At 42.0% G+C, this 23,265-nt stretch overlaps 1 protein-coding gene across 1 annotated transcript in view; it reads right to left on the minus strand.

Moving 5' to 3' along the window:
- Positions 1–8,067: 8,067 nt before the first annotated feature.
- LOC138246947 (sulfate transporter-like) overlaps positions 8,068–23,265 on the minus strand; it is a 90,148-nt gene continuing 74,950 nt past the window's right edge. The window contains exon 3 of the mRNA XM_069201694.1: positions 8,068–9,687. Within this exon, the coding sequence (XP_069057795.1) occupies positions 8,068–9,687 (1,620 nt within the window). The remainder of the gene's footprint in view (positions 9,688–23,265) is intronic.

A 23,265-nucleotide genomic window follows, 5' to 3' on the forward strand; every position in this document is an offset into this window, starting at 1 on the left:
CAAGGTTAAGCTCACAAGCCTGCTACGTGTAAAACAATAGAATATCTATTTCCAAGTTAGCTTTCTCATGAGAACGATATCTGAAAGAAAGTTCACTTTAACAAGAATGACTAACATTTTATGCACAATCACGAAGCAGAGTCAAGCAGGCCACTCTTAGGCGAATGCAAGTTAATTAAGACACCACATTAATTTATGCATTTAATATACATTTAGCATCTCTACACCCTAAATTAATGATTAATAAGCTACTAGACTTACTCAGGTTGCAATAAATTAAAAATGAAAAGACTGTTAACTCTTTCATTTAACTATAATACATGACTACATTCTCTACATTACATCATTACATGTTACTTTTAAGATATTTTCTCACATAAATCTTTTATCATTTTAATACAGACTGTTAGTTAACATCATGAATTATAATATAAAGTCAAAATAATTTTTTTAACATAATGGTAAAACTCTATACCACGTGGGTTTCAACTGCTGACCTGGATTGAATGCATGTTAATAAGACTTTTCAGTGCACCACTTTACAACTAAGCTATTAGTACTTTCGTTAACATAAAGCATAGATTTGTCATACATAGATGATCACTGTGACATGAAGGACAATACTAACATTTCTGCTATATCAAATTATGCCCAATAAGTGTGTGTTATCATTACTAGACTCCTTTACAGAAGACTGTTGCATTCGCGTTAGATAAACTCTAAGTTCATGATTATTTAGGTTGTGGACACAGCATATGGAATCGAGGTCCTGCTGGTGAGTACTACTATAGCACCTTGGATTCCTTTAGCCAGCCCTCCTATGCTGAGCTATTATTCCTGTCCAGCAACGATGGTGAAGTGGCTGGATTTCACATCAGATGGAGATCTCATGCTCTCCACTCACATTAATTCAATATTGTCTCCTTAATACTTTCACCTCCAATCCCTTAATTTCTCCTTTTTGATCTGTCCTGGTTACTTGCCAATGCTTGTATATCACAAGATTGGACTCCGACAATGGTCTATGTCTTGACCTTCCTGCCATTTTGCTTGGGAAACATTAGTTGGTCAAACATTTGATCAAAAGGCTAATCTGTGGCCTTCCGAATGATAGATTTTATCAACCAGTTCCTGTTTTTACAGGTTAAGCTATTCCCTTTCCTAGGCAGTGTACTTAAATACTAAACGTTTGATAGAATTCCTCATAACCAGACATGTGTACATTAGTAAACAAGCATTTGCAATGTTCACTTTAAAAATGCCCTTATTAGGAAGAGTATGCTGTTGTGTGGTTTAGAAGCTTGCTGTGCCATAGGAATCCAGCTAATCTTCAGTGATAAAACCAACAAGGTCGAAATATGGCTGAGGTTACCTGAGATCCTGTTCCTTCCAAATGGAAATGGCCCTGCAATCCAGAATGGACTCTTCCTTGTAGCTGGGGGGGAGGGGAGGAATATACGTTTATATTTGGTTGGTTCCCTACCGTAATGGCTCAATCAAGCAAAACATTCTGCAATGGGATGTTGTCCACAGTATTTATCAGGGGAACAATTTATATATTTGTTCTAGTAGTCCAGGCATCCACCATTGTGCATCCTGAATAGTAGAACTCCTTAGTCTTAAATATTAATCAACTATCCAATCATCTGGCCTTAAGGAAATCTCCTAAAAACACTTTTTCTCGCAGACTTTAATTTATTTAGTCTTGCTTGTTCTGCCAGGATCTGACACTTGTTCTGGCATCCTGATGCCATTCAGTGATTGTGTGCTCTTTAATCATTCATACATTTAAGCTTCCATTATTTTCTAACGTGAGAGTAATTTTGAAATTATAATTGTTTTGTTGAGTTAAATGCTTCTACACATCTATGCGGACTTGCATAGCGCCGCTCTTGCTACAATGCAATGGAACACTGTACAGTAGTTGATGAGTAAATGCAATGCAGGGAGGTTGGAGTGTGGATGCCAGATACCGGTGACATATTGTGGTAAGGGGCAAATAGAGAGAAAGAGAGAGAGAGAGAGAGAGAGAGAGAGAGAGAGAGAATGAGAGAGAGAGAGAGAGAGAGAGACAGTGAGAAAGGGAGCGAGGGGAGGAGACAGTCATGGAGAACAAAGCGTAGAGGGACGTAGAGGTGGTAGCAAAAGGAAATGGAGTGTGGCAGGCAGCGACTGTTTTATGAAATAGTTCAGATGGAGTAATTGGGAGAAGTTATTACAAGAATTGTTCGTTTGTAAAAACAAGTCTAAGGGTGTCATTTAGAGGTGAGCGATGAAGTCACATCTAGCAAACAAATTTCAGAACCATTCCACTCACCTCAGTGAACCACTCCCTTTATTACAGGGGGTCTCTGATGGCAGAGCTGGCCAACTCTGCCATTAGTTACACCCTGTCAGCATGCGTGGTGCACAATCTAATGGCATTGCGAGGCCGTAAAATTAAGGGCCACCCTTCCAATATGATTTCCACATCCTCCAAGTCTATATAGGATATTCGTCAAAGACATAACAGTCATAGACCTAAATCTTTTCAATGTTTCTCCACTCAGAAGCACTATTAAAACTCTAGGCAATGCATGCCGTTGACACGTACATCTTTAATGGGAGCCTTGATCCCATCAGTTTTCCATGTTTCAATCCACTCTCGCTCTCCATCTGCCCCATGCGTCAAGAAACCTAACATAAATGTGTGCTACACAAGATTGAATAACATGACATAATATCTTGCTCTTTATTTTCCCAGAGTCAAGACACCTAAGGGAAATGCAGTTATACAAGACCAGTGAACGAAACTGCACTTCAGGCCTTGCATTTCTGAAAAGGATCACACGTCGTGTTACCTTCTCAGTTCGTGTACTTGTTTCAGGCAATTTAAGATACGCCCCATGATCGCAGGTCCTGCAGTGTCTGCATCTCTCTGATGTTTAGGGTAGACCATACTCTTTGGTGGCAAGAAATCTTCAACTGTCTTTTAGGCTGACATTATCCTCCTAAGAGAACTTCTTTTGGCTTGGCCCGTATAGGTTTTGAGGAGCACTACAAGGTCCTGATTTGAAAGTTATACAGCTGCACTGGAACAGGACAAGTTCCTGCGTTCTACCGTGGCTTCAAGAGCATAAGCATCAAAGGCACCAGGCTTTGCCACTTTGGTGTTTCAGGCACATATTCTCACAGTTCCAGGCTCTCTCAGAAGCCCACCACAGAGGTAAGGACGTGGTCATGTTGCAGGTGTTCTCACTGAGGGGGCACCATACAGCCCTGCAGGAGGTACACTGGTAACGAATATTTTGAGGGTGGTAAGGATGTACTCTCCTACAAGGTCAGAAGTTAAGTCAGAGAGACAAATCTTGGAACTGCATATGAAACTGCAAACTCTGACACGATGGGAATCTCAAACCTCTTAGCCAAGCCAGGATATTTTGACCAGAACCTCTTCCAACTTTTCCTATTAATGTAGTCCTATAGGACTTCACTTTTTAATATTGTAACCCACGTGCCACTCATCTTTTTGATTTCATAAAGACTATAACTTGACTTCCTGTGAATGCATCTCTTTTACCAGTGGGGGGTCTTCAAAAGCCTCTGACATTCGAACAGTAGCACACGACGAAGTGCCAGTTGTCGATTTCCATCTCACAGGGAAATATGCGTACTACACCTGGTAGCCTAAGTTCACACCCACCAACAATGACCAAGGTGCTAACGAACCAGAGGTTTCCAACAAGGTTTAATTCTGCACTTAGAAGGGATTTTCCTCAGAGGTGGAACACTTTCTATCATGTTAAAACTCACTTTAGAAAAACGTTTTGGTTCCTTCTAAATTATAGGTTTTGTTCATGCTATAAAACTGATATAATTCTGAGTCACTACCATCTAGAAATACGGTGTTGCCTTTGTAAGGGAAATCTCCAGCACAGTAAAGTAGGCCTCGAGATTAATACATGATGTAAGGTAAATCCAAAGACACATTATAGAATTAGAGGAATGGCACCAACTGTTTCTGTTTTCCATTTAGAATTAATCTCAGACATTTTTAACTACTCGGGCCGCATTAAAACCCACAGTTTTATTGCCAGGTTGCCACTCCAGACAGAAACCAGCCGCATGCTAATCAGCCTTGGGGCCTGGTTTAGAGTTTGGCAGAGGGGGTTACTCCGCAGTGCTTAGTTTGTGAAAGAAAAGGTTCAGGTGTCTGAATATCTCTGCTCAGAAGCCCACGGCCTGTGCAATTAAACATTGTTGTGCCACAGACAAAGGATGGTAGTCTTCAATCTACTACCAGACACTCCGTGCCCCTTTCTCTAATTTCTCTCAGGTCTCTGCTTTCTCCCTTTGTGACGGTTTTGCCATCTTTCTCTTCCTCCGTTTTCCAATCTGAGTGTTTATACCATCTGATGCGGAAATATAAGTGACGGTGCCCCCTACCACCAGCTCAAATCAAGCACTCTTACTCAGTTACAAACGTGATGGAATCCACGTCCACCATATTAAAATATCATAATAGCCTATGGAGACAGTATTACGGTGAGCAGGATATAAGTCACAGTCGAGACAGAATAACGCGTCTGCCAAACTCTAAATCAGGCCCCTGGTCTTGTTCTAATATAAACAGTCGAACCAGAAATGCCAGGTCAGATCCCTTCCAGAGAGAAGGACAAACAACTCCAGATCTGCTTTTGTACTTCACTGAGGATGCCCACCACAGCTTTTAGGTTTGCGCTCTGGTTGTCAAAGGCGGTGGAATGCAAATTCCAATCTTTGCCTAATGATTTCAAAGTTTTTGGGTAACATTACAATTAATCATTCTGCAGGCAACAACACATTGTTAAAACTGTTTCTCTATTCACCCAAAAACTTTCAATTTACACTATAGACAATATGTTGAAAGTTTGCACGTGTTTAACTTTTTCAATACACTCTATCCTGCTTCTTGTGTACATTCTTGACTCAATGCATTCATTTTCAGTAGTACATAAGAAACAGAGATCTTCTTTTCTCATTTCTGTGATTGAAGCTGGTGGAGCTGAGTCTGGGCATGGCAATGGTTTTGCGCTGATGTATAAGTCCAAAAACTATTCAGCGTTGACCTTGTGCAAATGAGAAAGGAGACAAAAAATGTTTGCACAACATTTGACAGTAGCTGCCAGGAACAAAACAGATAGTGTTTCTGATTCAATTCTTTAAATTCACCCTTTGTCACAAACCTGGATTGAAGTTAGTTTTAATCAAGGGACTGGGTTTTCTATAGTCATTCTGATATATCCACAATGCATTGAGTGTGCCTTGTTGTTGAATCCCCTACATCGACCTAACCACTACATCCCAAGGCAAGCGTGTGTGGAGCAGTCGCAGCTCGCCATGGTTACAGGGGGTGGGGCGGGGTAGCGCACAGGGTGGCTTGGGTAACTACATTTTTAAAAACATTTAAAAGTTAAAAAGAAACTTACCTCTGCGCAGTTCCTCTCCTCTTCTCCATCTCCGTCTCTTCAGGCTGCAAGCAGGCACAGCCTCTCAGCCTGCCCTGTAGCCAATCCTGACACTGCACAAAGCAGCATCAGGATTGGCCGGAGGCACCCTGGCTGGGTGCTCCCAGGCAGACTGGGAGCCTGTGCAGGCTCTCTCCAGCTCGGCAACAGCATTGCCGGGCTGGAGAGAGCCTACGGCGCATGTGCGTAAATTTACATGCGCAGTGAGGGGAGTGCACAGTGCACTCCTCTCACTGCTCTTCACCCCATGGCCCGCCTCTTTCACAAGGAAGGGACAATGTCCCTTCCTTGTGAAAGGTTTGCAGCTTCTGCTGCTGGTGGGGGTGGCGCTCCTCCACCCAAGAGATGAGTAATAATATACTTAACATAACAATGTAGCAGTTTTCCAAGTACTGGATGAGATCAAATTGGAGGTCGATTGTAATTGCAAGATAATTCATACAAAAGGTTGCTTTCAATCATAGATGCTTTCTCAGATCCTTGTTGTTTTCCAAATACTTCCTACCTGTCATCTGTTTTTCCAGTCTAATCCCATAATTGCATCTATATGAGAATTCTGTGACCTTGGACGTCTGTAAAGACCAATGGGGTCTGTGTGGTTCATGTACAAAAGATCTAGCTCTAGGTATAATACACTTTGCTAATATGTCTAAACACATTCTCAAACAAGGGTTATGTTAAAAGGTGTGGCCAGATTTATGGCAAAGTGTGGTGCTGCGGCAAAAATAGCAGTGCCGCACTGAGCCACTTTTGAAATGCAGGTATGTGCCGTATTTACAGGAATACGCCATACTCCTGTGTTTCCCCCTACGCCAGCGCTGAATTAAACTGCCTGCGCCAATGCAGCCATCCTTTCACCATAGTGCAAGGGTGTCTGCGTTGATGGGATAGATTGTTTATGTGCAGGAAACTACACCTTCCTGCACATAAACAATCCTTCATGGCATTTTGCTTCTTCTATGTGTGCTGCATTCTGGAGCACACTTTGAAAAAGCAAATAAACTAGAAGTAATAATAGCATTCCTCCTCATTTGCCATGCTAACCCCACCTCTGGTATGACATTAGTTTTTGGTGCTGCCACAGATTTACGATTTCTCGTAAACCTGGTGCAGCGTCAAAAGCAATGAATGTTGTGATGGAACGCCCACTGCAAAACCGATTGCACGCCTCTGTGACACAGAAAACTGCGTGGAGGGACCCATATATACATGGAGGCGTAACATCACAAAAAGTGGCACTACTCCTCCTTGTAAATATGGAGCAGTGGTTAGCGCCACTGGAGCGTCACGAAAAGTGAAGCTACGGTGGCGCAAGGGGCTCTTAAATCAGCCCCTATGTTTCATACTTTATGTTCTGTTTAGCATTTTTAATGCCACAGGCACTGGTTCTCAAGAGCACATTAACCGAGCCTATAGCCACTGACTATGTTACATCATTTTATTGGAAATTTGGGAAGTTCAAATCACATTCCTTAAAACAAGCATTGGCAAAGCCAACAGGTCTCACCTTTGGGACATATTGTCCTTGCCAATGTTTTTTTGTTTCTCAATGCTGCCAACTTTCCCGATGCTGTGCAGCTAGACTAAAAGTTTAAAAAAAAGCCTATGACACAGCCAGACACTTTATTTTCTAGACACAAGCAACACACATCCGTGTGCCTTCAAAATGAGGTGGGTGTTTTTTCATTTTATCTACCAATCCGATTTACACCAGTAAATAAAAAAAAAACAGCAGTGCAAAACCATTTTTTAAGTGGGTGTGGGAAGCAACACAGAGGGCATTGGTAGAGGAAAGCAACACACAGAGGGCATGGTTCGGAGGTATGGTTGCCACCTTCCCTTGGAGAAAAATATCAGCCACCTTTTCACATTTTAACTTCTAGCAAGGCCCAGACATGATTCTTAAGTGGGGCTTTATATGACATTGTCTGTATTATTTTTGACACGGCCTATCTACCTTTGTTTACCTTAATAATCAGTCACAGGTAATGAAGGCAGCTGTAGAAGACATGTCAAAGTGTTTCGTCTTACATTTGCTGTTTGAAATATGTACTGATAAGGGGAAAATATGCCAGCTTTTGGTGATTTCCCTAATTTATGTAGCAGCCATGCCAGTACAAAACTAGCCAGGTGACAACCCTGGTGGGGGAAGCAATACAAAGGGCACAGGCGGGGGAAGCAACAAAGTTGGAAGAAACACAGAAGGCAGAGGAGAGCAGCATGGAGCTTGTAGGGGAAAGAGAAGGGCACGAGTGAGAGCAAAACAAAGATGGGTTCAAGGGAGAGTTCACAGGAGAGAAAGAGTAACACAGAGTGTGAAGGAGGTTAGAAGAGAAACATTGAAGACGATTTTTGAGGATTTAAACAAAAATGTATGAAGTTTCCCCATTCTCGTCACCAAAAACATATTGTTGCTCCTACGCAAGTCGGTGAATTCTAGAAGAATTCCTCCATGTACTTCAAAATTATGCCTAGATTTTGTTTTCAAGAGTTAACCCACATCTCAGGTTGATATTAACTGTTCATAAGCATCTGATAACCACCTCCCAAATTCAATTATCTGTCCTATTTTATCCATTTCCTAGAGTTTGGTTAATATCCCACTGTCATATGCAATAAACTGACTGTGATTGAGGATGCAATCAACATTTATCTGTTCAGTGTTCTTGTTCTGCTCTCTGTACTTTCTTTCTGCAAATTGCACTGCATCATGAATACTGTGAAAGGCCAACTGTTTTGGGTCAATCCCAGGCCTATATTCAACGAAGTAACCCCCCTCTCGAAGAGAGTACCTTACTGAAGGGGTGCAGTTTGCTAAGAAAACACATACACCAATTTCTTCATAGTCATGGTGTATTTCTTTCAGCATGGTGAGACCCACTGTATCTATGAACTGCATGGCTCCACAGTCAATGATGAGGGAATGTATGCCAATCTCTGGCATTGAGAATTGGGTTGAAGTCTCTATTTTGGGGAAAGGCATTGGGAAATTGCACCTTTTAAAGAAACCTCTATCAGTGGATCTCACATCTGTTGGTTGAATCTTCCTGGCATTTCTTCGTAGAGCCGAAACCACAACGGGGTTAATTTTAATCTTTTTGTAAAGCATTTGCTTGAAGTAACTCATGTTTGCATAGTACAGAGAGGCATCAAAGCGGAAGATTTTTATATTAGGAATGTTGTTGAGCTCTTTGTAAATTAGCTGATCCTCGTAGATCTCACTGTCACCTACTCTAGCCAAGAGAGTGGCCCTGGGCCTTTGGGTGCGGAAGACCACGCAGAGTATGGAGAAACAAACAGCTACCAGGAGGCCAATTTGGATGGTGATAAGGAAGGAGGCTAGCATGCTCATCCACCAGATCATGGTGTCCATCTTGCTTAGGTGCCACATGTTTGGCATGTCCACAAACTTTCGTAGAGCCCCCCGGAGGTTGGTGATAATGATGACGCCAAGGATGCAGATTTGCAATGAGAAAAAGAGTGGAGCAATGACCAGCAGCACCAGCAGAAGTACCAAAGCAGAAATAATGCCAGTGAGTTGGGACTTAGCGCCAGTGGAGTCCCTGAGAATAGTCTTGGCCACTGCAGCACAGGAGGGGAAGGAATGCAGGAAAGAAGTGATGAAGTTGCAAATGCCGATAGCCAACATTTCCTGGTTGGCTCTAACTGGATATCCATGCTTTGTAGCAAAGATTTCAGCCAGGGAGACAGTCATTGCAAAGCTGATGACAGCTATTGGGAAAGCATCTGCAGCCAAGCTGAGAATGAGGCTAAAGTCTGGCACTTTTGGTGTCAAGAAGCCTGTGGGGATATTTCCACAGATAGAAGATTTGTATTTTTCCGTGAAGTTGAAATAATGGGAAATGAGTATGGCTATAATAAGAACCAAAAACTCCACAGGAAATGGTACCTTCATCTTGTTTTTAAACCTGTCATTAATCTCCTTGACAGGAATGATGATGGCCAAAGCTGCAATGCTAGTGAAGAGGTCACAGAGGTTAGTTTTTTGTAAGTTGGAGAATATGTCAATCCATGTGAGTATCAAGGCTCCGGTGCCATTCCGGCTCGGTAAGCTCAGCCCAAAGAGATACTTCACCTGGGAGGTTAGAATCATCAGGGATGAGCCGGTCACAAATCCACTCAGCAGTGGCTCCGAGAGGTATACAGTTATGAAGCCCAGCTTGAAAATCGAAAAAAGGATCTGAAAAATACAAATGGTCTCAAGTTAACACTTCCTTCATAAATCTAAATATAACATTTTTTTAATTGAATAATCAAAAAAGACATACTTTAGCAGTAAACCAAATGGTTAATTTATAGATAGTGTGGGTTATAAAATCGGTCCTAATGACATTGGATGTGAAAAGGAACCAGGAACAAAATCAACAGATACAAAAATGGTCTTTGGAAAAATGAAAAGGAAAGTCAACGTAGTCTTTTATTTAAGACTGAGATAAAGAGTGAAGTTCACTTAAAGGCTTCAAAACTTCAGTCCTAATTTTTGGTGATGATGTATATTAAAGAAGATGAACAGGACTGATTCTTACAGTGCAGGTAAACCCTGGCAAAACCAAACCAACACCATCTCTGTGAGGATCAGAGGGATTATGGGGACTGGTCTCTGTGTGTATTCAGGTACTTTTGAGCGAGTGTATCAGAAAACTAAGGCCCATATTTGAAGGAAAATGACGGAGCGTGACACTGCTAAATTTGGCAGCACTGCGCTCTGTCACATTCACAATGCAGGGATGCGCCGTATTTAATTGAATACGGCGCACCCCTGTGTTGTCCCCTGCACTGTGCTAGATTGAACTGGCTAGCACCAACACAGGCATCATTGCACCATCATGCAAGGATGTCTGCGTTAAGGGGTTTGATTGTTTATGTGCGGGAAGGTGTCACTTCCTGCACATAAACAATCACTAATGGCGATTTGGCATTTCTGTGTGTGCTGCAGAATGACCTTCCCACACATAATCAATCATTTCTGGCATTTAGCTTTTTCTAAGCGTGCTGCAGAACTCAAATATTGCTCCTCATTGCGCGTTGCTAACACCATGCATGGGGTGGCGTTAGATTTTGTCGCTGCCTCATACATCTGGGGGCAGCATCAAAATGCAAAAGGGTTTTGCTGTGGAATGCCCACAGCAACACCCCGGGCCGTATTTACAAGTTGGCGTTAAGCCACAAAAAGTGGCTTCACACCACCTTGTAAATATGGTGAGGGCATAGAGCGACAGGAGCTTCACGTGAAGTGACGCTCCGGTGGCGCTAGGGGCTCATAAATATGCCCCAAAAAGTGCATTAATATTTGTGTTGGTCCGCTCCCTAACCTAATCCAGTGTCTAAGTGCACTTGGAGTTAGAATAGTAAATACACACTCTATTACCTTCAATGGTCAATCCTCATAAATATAACTATGACATAGTGTATGGGTGTGCGTGTGTTAGAAATGGGGTCTTTGGTTGACAGTAAGGTTACCCCCTGTTCAAGCAAGTACCCTCACTCTAGTCAGGGTAAAGGAGAATCATCCTCAGCTAACCTCTGCTTACCCCCTTGGTAGCTTGGCAGAGCCATTTGCTTAAATTCAGAGTGCTAGGTGTAAAGTATTTGTACCAACACACACAGTAACTTAATGAAAACAGTACAAAATGACACAACACAGGTTTATAAAAATAGGAAGTATTTATCTAAACAAAACAAGACCAAAACGACAAAAATCCACAATGCACAAGTCAAGTTATCAATTAAAAAGCAAAAAGAGTCTTTATGTAGTTTAAAACACACACTAACACTGTTAGTGTGAAAATGTACCTTAGGTGCATCAAAAATACCCCTGCACGGGCGAGTGTGCATCAAAAAGGGCTTGCGATGCGTCGATTCTACTCACGAGCAGGACCTTGGGCCGTTTCTCCTTTCGTCTGGTGGAGTGCGTCATTTATTCTCTCCACAGGAGAGCAATGCGTTGATCCGGTCAGCACTCTCGTTTCCGGGCAGGCCTTGCGTTGTTTTTACATGCTCAGCGGTGTTTGCTTCGGAAATCCAGCCGCACGATGATCCAAAGACCACGCAGAGCGTGTTGCGATCTCCCAGCCTCCGTCAGCAATGCTGCACGTCATTTCTCCAGCTCCGTGCGTCGATTCTTTGGTCACATTGCAGGCGAGTGACGATTTTCAGCCGCGAAGCTGGTGGCGCGTCGATTTTTCAGCCGCGGATTGGAGTTGCGTCAATCTTTTCCCCGCACGGCGTTCTGTCCTGGTATTTCTACCTCTTAGGCTGCCAGCTTCTCCTTTCAGGGTCCCAGGAACTGAATGGGCACCACAGGGCAGAGTAGGAGTCTCTCCAGAGACTCCAGGTGCTAGCAGAGGGAAGTCTTTGCCGTCCCTGAGACTTCAAACAACAGGAGGCAAGCTCTAAATCAAGCCCTTGGAGATCTTCACAAGATGGAAGGCACACAAAGTCCAGTCTTTGCCCTCTTACTCTGGCAGAAGCAACAACTGCAGTATAGCTCCACAAAGCACAGTCACAGGCAGGGTAGCACTTCTTCCTCAGCTATTCAGCTCTTCTCCAGGCAGAGGTTCCTCTTGGTTTCCAGAAGTGCTCTAAAGTCTGTGGTTTTGGGTGCCCTTCTTATACCCAATTTCTCCTTTGAAGTAGGCCTACTTCAAAGTAAAGTCTCTTTTGAATGTGAAATCCTGCCCTGCCCAGGCCAGGCCCCAGACACTCACCAGGGGTTGGAGACTGCATTGTGTGAGGACAGGCACAGCCCTTTCAGGTGTGAGTGACCACTCCTCCCCTCCCTCCTAGCACAAATGGTTCATCAGGAAATGCAGACTACACCCCAGCTCCCTTTGTGTTACTGTCTAGTGTGAGGTGCAACCAGCCCAACTGTCAAACTGACCCAGACAGGGTATCTACAAACAGGCAGAGTCACAGAAATGGTATAAGCAAGAAAATGTTCACTTTCTAAAAGTGGCATTTTCAATCCCACAATCTCAAAATCAACTTTACTAAAAGATGTATTTTTAAATTGTGAGCTCAGAGACCCCACACTCCACATGTTCATCCACTCCCAAAGGGAATCTACACTTTAATCAGATTTAAAGGTAACCCCCATGTGAACCTACGAGGGACAGGCCTTGCAACTTTGAAAAACGAATTCAGCAATATTTCACTTTCAGGACATATAAAACACATTACTATATGTCCTACCTTAACCATACACTGCAACCTGCCCTTGGGGCTACCTAGGGCCTACCTTAGGTGTGCCCTACATGTAAGAAAAGGGAAGGTTTAGGCCTGGCAAGTGGGTACACTTGCCAAGTCGAATTTACAGTTAAAACTGCATACACAGACACTGCAATGGAAGGTCTGAGACATGATTACAGAGCTACTTGTGTGGGTGGCACAACCATTTCTGAAGGCCCACTAGTAGTATTTGATTTACAGGCCCTGGGCACCTTTAGTGCACTGTACTAGGGACTTACTAATACATCAAATATGCCAATCATGGATGAGACAATTACATACACATTTTGTAAACGAGCACTTGCACTTTTTCACTGGTTAGCAGAGTAACAAAAACAGCAAAATCAGAGTCCAGCAAACATCAACAACCTGGGGAACAGAGGCAAAAAGTTAAGGGAGACCACGCCAAGGATGAAAAGTCTAACAGCATGTGTGTGAAAGAGAGAAAGAGAAACTAAGGACAGATTTCGTTTGTGGTTTCCTCTTTCTTTGCATTCTTTCTTCATATTAAGCTCCTGATTATGAGTATAGGTGCTATTTATCGCACCGGATAAAAAACAGTACCACATGGTACATTATTTATCAAGTGTGATACATAGCACCTACTATGTTTCTGGGGAATAAAATGTGGATTTTGGTGTTTAATGCACCAAAGTCAGTATGATATGATAAATACCGTATGCGCTTCCCCTGTTAAGTTTTGGCAGGTTTGATCTATCAAAATGTAACAAAGTATAGAGTCATTTAGGGGGCGCCAGGCGGCACAGATATGGCCCCTGGCTTGCCCTTCCCTATCCCTGGGATTATCTTTGCGACCCCTGACCTCAGGGGTGGCAAATTCAGTGTCAGAAACACAGTCCCAGCTCTTCCTCATGGATATCAGTTGGGGCTCCACTCTTGTTTTCTGTAATTTTTTTAAATTACATTAGTAGTGAACAAAATATATATCATTCACTATCAGTGTAATAAAAATAGAGTACAATTAACTGGAATATGCCCTTCCCTGGCAGCTGAGATAAGTAAAAAATGCTTTTAAATGTATATTGTGTGCGTGCTTGCGGGTGACAGTGCGTTTATGTGAGATGAGTGTGTGTGTAAGTGTGAATTTGTGGGTATGTTTAAGTATGAGTGAAAGTGGAGGTCAGAGGGCGTGTGAGGTCACTTTCGCTACCCCTGGCATTTCAGTGAATGACCTCCATTTAACAAGGTTGAAGATTTTAAAGCATCAAATAATTATTGCTGCTTTAAATAACACCCAACTCATATTTCCGACCCCGCGCAAACAGGTGTTTACGCAGGTGTTGGAAAATAATAACCCTCTTGTAGTCAGGCCCTAAGTATCTGAATTCTATAAATGCCTCTACATAATGCACTTCACAGTTTTTCAATACATTTTGAACTAAAATAGTTGTAGATAGTTAGCCCCCACTCCCCTACACACACCATTTGGCTGAAAGAAGAGTTGTCAGAAAGCCGGGAAGGAGGAATTCGTCCAAGCCTTTAGAATGGAATTGTATGAGTTTATCCCTTCAAATTATGTTACGGTATCTCTGCATCCTGAACCAAGACAGCGGGCATTGTACAGGGCTCCTTCAAGAAGAATGTTGTCTCCATGTCGAATTTGGTGCTTGCCAACCGTATTTTTAGAGAGAAGAATTCAAATGAAAAATTAAATTGCTTCTTTTGGCTGCAGAGCAACATTTCTGTGGGAAACATACGTGCACATTCACTCTCCTATTCGATCTGCCAAAGTTTCCGTCATGGCAGTGTAATTCGAGGATGAAAATGTCTCTTAGGGTGTTTGCTGAGTTTTTGTTTGACATCAAAGATAATTTTTTATTCAGTTGTTTTTCTTTTAATTGGATGGTCTTGACATATTGTAATGTATCTTTAACATATTTAAAATTGCTGATTGTTTATTAGCACCTACACATCATCTTCAGAGGAGGAGCATTGACTTCTTCCTGCTAGCAAAATGCACAGGTATTGTTAAAGGCCTTTTTTTTGTTGTTACTCAGCTTCCTCTGGCCGGAAATTTTTCATAGTGCTTTGCAAACCCTGAGCGTGTAGTTACTGGAAGCTGCTCTCATTCATTGTGCATGTACGGCAGAGCAACTTCCCACCCTGTGGAGGTTTCAGAGCTCTTCTCCACATTGGTATGACCACAAACAGCAATCAATGCATCTGAGCAGTAAAGTAAGTCAAAGCTGGAAACAGAAAATAAATAAAGTCCAATCAAACATACACGCAGACAGAGTTGAATTGTTATGTCAAGGAATTAACCACACCCTAGAATATAAGCTTGCTTTGTCTTTTATGATAGAGGTCAAGGATAACGTGTTTCACCTTGCCTGGTGAATGACTCTGTACTCTTGGAAGTAATGCAAGATTATTAGGAAGATCCTAGGACTATAGATCATATGTGGACACAATAATGAGTGCAAATGACCTTGAATTAAAAAAACAAATATTCACAGTGGCGGCTCCTCTGCTTGGGCGGAGGAGCAACGACCCTCCGCCAGCAGCAGAAGCTGCAAACCTTTCACAAGGAAGGGACACTGTCCCTTCCTTGTGAAAGCGGGTGGGGCCATGGGGTGTCGAGCAGTGAGGGGAGTGCACTTTTCATTCCCCTCACTGCGCATGTATGTTTGGCCAGCCGTGTCCGGTCGGCCAAACATACATGCGCAGTAGGCTCTATCCAGCCCGGCAACAGTGTTGCTGGGCTGGAGAGAGCATGCATTGGCTTCCAGTCTGCCAATCTTGATGCTGCTTTGTGCAGTGTCAGGTTTGGCCGCTGGGCAGGCTGGGAGCCTGTGCCTGCCTGCAGCCTGGGGAGTCGGAGACGGAGGAGAGGAGAGGATCGGTGCAGAGGTAAGTTTATTTTTATTTTTTTATTTTTTATTTAAATTTATTTACCCCAGCCACCCCTCCACCCCCACACACTCCTCCTCCCCACCCCCTGTAACCATGGCGAGCCGCAACTGAATATTCGACTTACTTGCTTTTTTAAAATAAGTAAAATCTTTCTGATCGTTCTCATAATGATCCCACATTCAGGACCTTCATCCTATGAACCTTGAGTTTGTGGAAGTGAACCCAATGAAAAATGGCACTTTACTTGATTGCCTGTGTAAGCCCTATGATATTATCTAAGGCACAGCTGAACGAGACACATGTGTTGCTAACAACCCTTTAGAGATCCCAGTAAGGGTTAACTAGTTTAAGTGTTTGGCAGTTTGGAAAAAAGTCAGTGGCTGTGCTACTCTAAAAAAAAATACATTTTACTACATTTGTGTTAGTTGTCTGGAAGTTCAGCAAGGACAGAGTGCAGAAACACCTTCAAGGAGCAGTGATGACCACTAAGATGGAGGACCATCAATGACTGTTAGATGTTGCTGTTACTGGGATCCTTTGAGAGGGACATAAATGCTGGCGGAAGTCCCTTCTTGTCCTCAGAAGACCCTCCTACCAACAGCAATGTCCTCCGAAGTGCTAATTTGGAGACAAAATCCCACCACCATGCGTGCCTTTATGAACCAGTTAAGGGCACTACAGCTAAGATGTAGTTGTTTGGAGATAGTGGGAGCCCCCTTTAATAAGTGGAAGATTAATGCGATCCCCTGACAAACCTTACTTTTGCTTATGCATTTCTTCCTTCGCTGGAATCGATGCTTGACGAGGTCAATTAATCTTTTGACCCCGCATAAGGGTGTAGAGAGAAGTCATTAAAATTTACAACCAATCAGTTTTCAATACCACAGTATGACCAATGTGACCCTATAAGGAAAACTCCAGTCTGAAATAAAGTCCAAGTGTTTTTATTACAAACGTAAACTCAAAGTCATGTAGATGATTCTCAAAACAAAGTTTTAAAGATACAATATCACCAAGGGTTTTGTTGCCCAAGGTGATGGAAAAAGTTAAAACAAAATAGCCTAACCAGAACTAAACACTCAATGAATACAATTAGGGGTGGGCGTAACTCGCAGAGTTACACTCCCCAGATTTCTGTGGAATTCCACAAAAACTCCGGGCAATACTTCAGAGTTCTGCCCACCCCGTATCCCTGGTTTGGTCATTTCACAGGGACTCAGCGCTTGGCGCATGAACACAAGCTCGACATGCTGTAGTTATCTCCTACACTTGGTTCTGGAGCAGGCCTTCTGACGCCATCTGAGGGCACAGAAAGTGCCAGAAACACACTATTTCAATGGCAATGAGAGCCCTGCTAGAAAGCATAGGAGTAGACCCATGCACTGTGGAGCAATGCAATTTTCTCCTAATAAAAAAGCTGCAGTGTCAGCTTAGCTCTTCCATTGCACATTAGTCTGCACCTTGTCTGGTGGTTCGTACAACAGCACTCATCGCAAAAAAGTGGCTTGCACGTATCCCCCTTTAATGGAACAGAGCTGCAAGATAATTTCAACTTAATGTGAGTTACATCCCAAGCACAATACAAAGCATGCTTGCTTACCTATACTGATGTTGTTCAAACATCCCAATCTGCCAAAAGATTCGACCCACAGTCCCACCATGATACACAACTGCAGGAATCCCGGCCTCTTTTCCCCCTTCAAAGATAGTGCTAGAACAGGATAAAAAGGTCTTGAGCAAGGCTCTCCGGAATGGCCAAGCAGAGGAGCTATTATTGATCAAACTTGGTGTGACGTGGAATGAAAGCCACATCCTTCCTTGCTGTGAAACAGAGGCCCCTGCCTGCAAAAAACTTGAAGTACAAGCCCTACATTAGTGAAGGGCAATCTATAGGAACACACCAGTCTCACGTAGATAGCAGCTTCGAGATGCAGTTGAACCGAATATTACACAACACCGGTACTCACTCTGCACTGCCTGAGAGAGTGGGATTTGAGCCTTCTGAGCATGTCCTACTGGTGAGCAGTACATGGCTTCAGCGCAAACGCGTTACTCCAATTGGTTAACAGAACAACATCACAGTACACTATTCACCAGTTCTGCACGTGACAACATGTAAACTCATTAACTTAACAAGAAAGTTTGCAACAGAACTAACTTGATGCTTATGCTGCATAGTGCTCAGTGAAGACATATAAAAGATGTCATATGCCTGCCTAAAAACACAATGCCAACTGTAGCAAGATTTTTGTAGAGCTTGCTAATAATAGCAATAATGGCTATTTTCTATTATTATTTATTGACAACTTTCTTAAGGCAATTCTGTCAAAGCTTCTGAATAAAAAGCAAGGCCTATATGCAGAACGGAAAGTGGGGGTGAAGACGTAGGTGAAAATAGTAGCCAGTACTGTACAAGGCACAATTGGCAATCACAAAATAAAACAGTAAATGGCATGATTAGTAACGGTTCGCAGGACCGCTGGGTCATCAAGTTGCCACATTTGGCAGTCATCATTGCATGCATAGCACACTAATACTGATACTTGTCTTACTCACATGATCACATCTATTGACTTCAGAACAGTGAAAGGGTAAGTTAGACTGGGTGTGAGAGGAGAGTATTTAGCCTAAAAAAGGCTCTGTGGCACACGCAGCCTCCTTCAACACCTGACCTAATCAGCTTCTGTTGAATTAACAGAAACTATTTCAAGGTGCCAGAGGCTCCAAATGAAGGTCCCTGGATATCCTTAAAGCACTAGAGCTCAGAGAAATGGCTTTTTAATTATATTTCCCCTCCATCTCTTGTTGTGCACAAAACTGGGTGACTGTTGTAAGTGTGGGCACCGGTAAACTCCGCTTCGCTGCCGTGGACGGACTTTTTTGCTGAATTCCACACTCCACACATACATTATAAAGCATCAGAAAAATAACCTGATGTACAGAAAACAAGCACTGCTCAGTTCTAATAAGCATTAAGGCAATTTGAATCAACAAAGTTTTAGTTAGATTGGACAAGGGAAAACCCTACAAATTAATCAATCAGGAATGAACATGCTGGGCTAAACACATGTGGCCAAAAGACAAATGGTGTAAAAAGCACAAAACTAATTTGGAAAAAGGAATCTGGGGCTACAAATCACTAACTATAGTGGGCAAAAGATAAGTAAAGAGGTAAGGTATCAGCATCTCAGAAGCTCGGTCAAGAGTATTCTTCTTTTGGGTCAACAGGAAAATCTCTTAAGTCTCAGCAAGGCATTTCAAAGGGGCACAGGCAGAGAGGATCATATCTCTCAGAGTTCAAGGGGTCCAGCAAGCAGAATAGAATGGAGTAGACAGCTGCAATGGGGTCTCCAGAGAGACTCTCTTCAAACCCACCTGAAGAACAGTATATTAAAGTTTATAGACAAAAATGTTTCATCATCAATCACTCCACATGACATTGAAGATATAACATCCAATAGGAAACAATCATGCGACTCAGACTGCAACATTGATGAAGATTCCCATTACCAACAGGTAGCACACATTCCCATCTGGTCACATCCATACAAATGTTAACAATGGTATATATTGCCAGTTCCAGTCCTGAATGTACTGTACTCAAGGACAACTTCCCGGGCTCACTATGTGTAGACCAATAAAACATCTTATTACCAAGCTAGCATTCTCATGATAACAAAATCTGATAGAAAGGTTCATGTTAGCAAGATTACTAATCATTTTCTGTATAATCATGAAATAGGGCCTATCAGCCCTCACTTAGGATAATGCAAGTGAATTGAAACAGCACATTAACTCATATAAATAAATTACATTTTAGCACTCAAATTATAATATTAACATTAATAATTTTCTATTAGTGTTCATGTTACAGTAACTTTAAATGAAATAACTCTGGTAATACATTTTGTTTGAAACATTATCCATATAAAATTGAATATCGTTTTAATGCAGACTGTGAGTTTTCTTCCTGAAATATAACATGATGATGAATAAATTCCTTAAGCATGAAATTTAAATGCTATACCACATGGGGTTCCATGAGTTGACCTTGAGTGAATACACATTATATGGCTTTTCAGTGCACCACTTTACAACTAAACTATTAGTACTTTGATTAATACAATGCATAAACTGTCAAATCAAGTGTGGAATGCACAATGGATTCACATTGTCTGTGGTAGTCACAGCTCGTAGGTCACAGCAGTAACATGTGCTAAAATCAATAATAATACAGTGAAGGTGGGATTTAATTGATATTGAGTAAAAAACAATATTGTGCGTAGATAGCCACTCTTTATCCACGCAGTAAATTAACTGGACCTGTCATCTAATGTTTTTTGGTTTCAATCTTGTAATATAGATTTGCTTTTGAGAAAGTAACATCAGGTTTGGATGGGGTTTTCATTCCCAGAAATTAAAGTGTATCTGTGTACCTACAACACAGAACCCCTGAATGTAAGACTGTCTTCTGAAAGCACATCCCCAATATATGAGAGTGCTGCTACAGAGGTATTCCCCCAATGATGTGCAAGGAGACGAGGACAGATTAGAAATACGTTAATAACCAGTGCCCCATCACCATCTCTGGAAACATGTTAAGACAGACGAGAACACTGGCTCACCTAGAAGTTTGCATCTAAGCACTCAGATCTCACAACCACAAACATATAAATCTCACTTTACAACAGCTTCATGAAGAATGTCAAGACAGAAGGCACTAGCAAGACAATCTGTGAGGACATTTCTTTCACTGTATGCCTAATTAGAAAGCATTGGGGCTAATGTCTTTTGTGTCTGATGTTGGATCGAGAACATCCTAATGCCCACCAACTTGTATTAGTGAGTTCTTATGAACATCATTGGAGGCAGCCGTCATCTTGAAATGGAGTTGTGGATGTAAAGTATGAATGTTTCTCAGTAGATAAATGTGAAGTGCAATGGAATCTCAAGGTCCCCATGTGTCTTGAGGGAGGGGCAGCATCCCACCCATGCCATCTGGTGGGACCTCTGTCAATCCTCTAACAGTTGAAACATAACATTAGTTGTAAAGAGTCTTAACTTCTGTAACCTCAGCAGTCTCAGGTGATTTGACCACTCCAGCTTTTACTAGCAGCAGTTGGACTGAAGTCACCTAAAATAATTATGCACCTCCCAAAACAAGGTTAGTTAGTATACTTATAATTAAAGGCCCTTCTCAACTGTGTTGTATGGACATTATCAGCACAACCTGAAATATAACTAACAGCCCAATGTCCTCTCTAGTCAACTGAGCAGTAACAGATGGCCCTCTCAAGGCAGAGTCCAAACATTCACATGCTCCAGATAGCTCAACTCATTCCTTCTGAATCAGAGACAGTTATGACATAGCACTAGAATATGTCCTAGAAGGCTACCTATTTGGTACCTACAATGAATGTAAACCGATTTAAAAGATTAACACACCCATAATCTTATGACAACTGGATTTCTCAAAAGATTGAGATGAAAATTTTCAGGAAACTGTAGGTTTGTGTAAGAAAATAAGAAAATATGCATGCTCTCCAGGCAAAAACATAGACATTGGTCTTCTATGTTTATCTCTAATAACTTCATGTTATATTTGGACGAAGATGCGCAGGACAAGATTGGTAGAGGTACTGCTTTTTGTAGTAATCACCTGAAACATGGTTAGTCACGCATTGTGGTACACGACATTCTAAGAGAGATCTTCTCACCTTAATGCCAAATATTTGTTTGTATGACCTCTGCCTTTGGAAAGAAGTCAGACTGATTATTTATGTATGAAGAACAAGAGTATCGTACATACTGTTCCATACCTTGGTTTATGCATTTTGTCTGACATGCACTTTAGGGGTTTCATCTGCTTTGTGAAAGGCAAATCCACTTGGAAATGAGCATGAAACAATTTTCAAAATTGAAACAGAATCTGTGCACCACCATAAAAAATAACAATTGAAGACAAGCTTTAAAGACAAAAAGGGCATATTTATCAATAGTTTTGCTTCATCTTTGTGCCACGCAAGGAGGCACAGGGAAATGAATAACCTATAAACAGATTTACCAAGCCATGCAAGGCCTTATTGCATGGAGCTGCGTGTCTTTGTAAATCTTGAGTAATGCAAGGCACCACAAGTTGCTGCCTTCTGATACTCTGCCCCAGAGTGGTGTTTCATGGTTGAAGCATGGATGTATCCAAGCATTCTTCCATGGATTCTGATGCATTCCCAGATTTATCAATACTGTTAGACCTGAGAATGCATCAGAATGCTACACCTTCCCAGGGGTGGAGTAATGAGGAGAAATATCTTTTTTACTGCCCTCATTTTTTCCTCTTTCCACATGTGCTGTATCCTGCAGCACACGTAGAAAGAGGAAAAACCCTTAGAGGATTGATTTTGTGCATGAATGTATCCTTCCTGCACACAAACAATCTTGCCTGTAACGCAGGCACCCTTGCACCAATGGTTGGGACTAGGCAGCGGTTTGTGTGCCAACACCAGCAGAGTGCAGAAATAAGCCAAATCTTGATAGACATGGTGCATTCCTGTCGTCTTCATTTCACACAGCACAGTGTAGCAAGGTGTCTTGCTGCATTACATTGCATGAAATAATGAGAAATATGCCCCAAAATGTACAATTCACACATGCTTTAGACCAACGTTTTTTAACCTCTGGTCTGGGGACCACTGGGGTCTGTGATGCCTACTCAGTGGATTGTGACTTACTTAGAAAATTAAATAATATTAACAGATTACTAAAGTGTATATTATTAAAGAAGCAAAATATAAATTTCTAAACATTCTGTAAATGTAAATACATTTTAAATTGGAAGCTAAAAATTAAGTTGGTGCTTGATTAGTTGGAGCAGTACAAAACGGACAAGGGATGGCCTCAATTAAATTAAGAAAAGCTTCTACCTCCCCACACAACAATTGAACTTTTATGTTTGTGTGGTAATTGAATAAAATATTTTATTATTTGTATATTTGTTTGTTGAAAGTTTGTTTCTGTGTTTGTGTGCATTGTTTTGCAATTCAAATTATTGTAACTGTTTAGGCCCGGGTTCCTGGCTTCCAGTAATGGTTCAGTGGGGCAGTCCACGGATTACAACAATGATTCAATTGGGGTCCCTATAATCCTGTAATAATTAAATGAGGGCCCACAGAAGTTAAAGGTTAAGAACCACGGCTTAAGATAACTGAACGGGTATCTGAAATGGAACATGGTGGATCCTTTTATTGAAAGATATACTAATAGCCACACAACTACCAATAATAGAGACGAAAGAAAATGAGTCAAAAATTCATTGAAATGGTGTGGTATGGACTCTGACCACTGGACACGAAACAGCCAATCACATAGACTCTTGTGCCATAATTAACCGAAAATGACGGAGTACGCAATAGAATACGGTGCACACCTGTGTTTTCACCGAGCACCGGCGCTAAATTTGCAGCAAAGCGCCAATGCAGCCACCCTTGCGTCATGGTGCAAGGATGGCTTTGTTGAGGGGGAGAATGTTTTTGTGCAGGAAGGGACACCTTCCTACACAAAAACCATCCAACAGGGTGATTCACTCTTTCTATGTGTGCTGTAGACTGCAGCACACACAGAAAGAGCAAAAAACAATGAGAAATAAAAGTATTTCTCCTCG

Source organism: Pleurodeles waltl, chromosome 7, assembly GCF_031143425.1.
Source record: "Pleurodeles waltl isolate 20211129_DDA chromosome 7, aPleWal1.hap1.20221129, whole genome shotgun sequence".
Classification (NCBI taxonomy): domain Eukaryota; kingdom Metazoa; phylum Chordata; class Amphibia; order Caudata; family Salamandridae; genus Pleurodeles; species Pleurodeles waltl.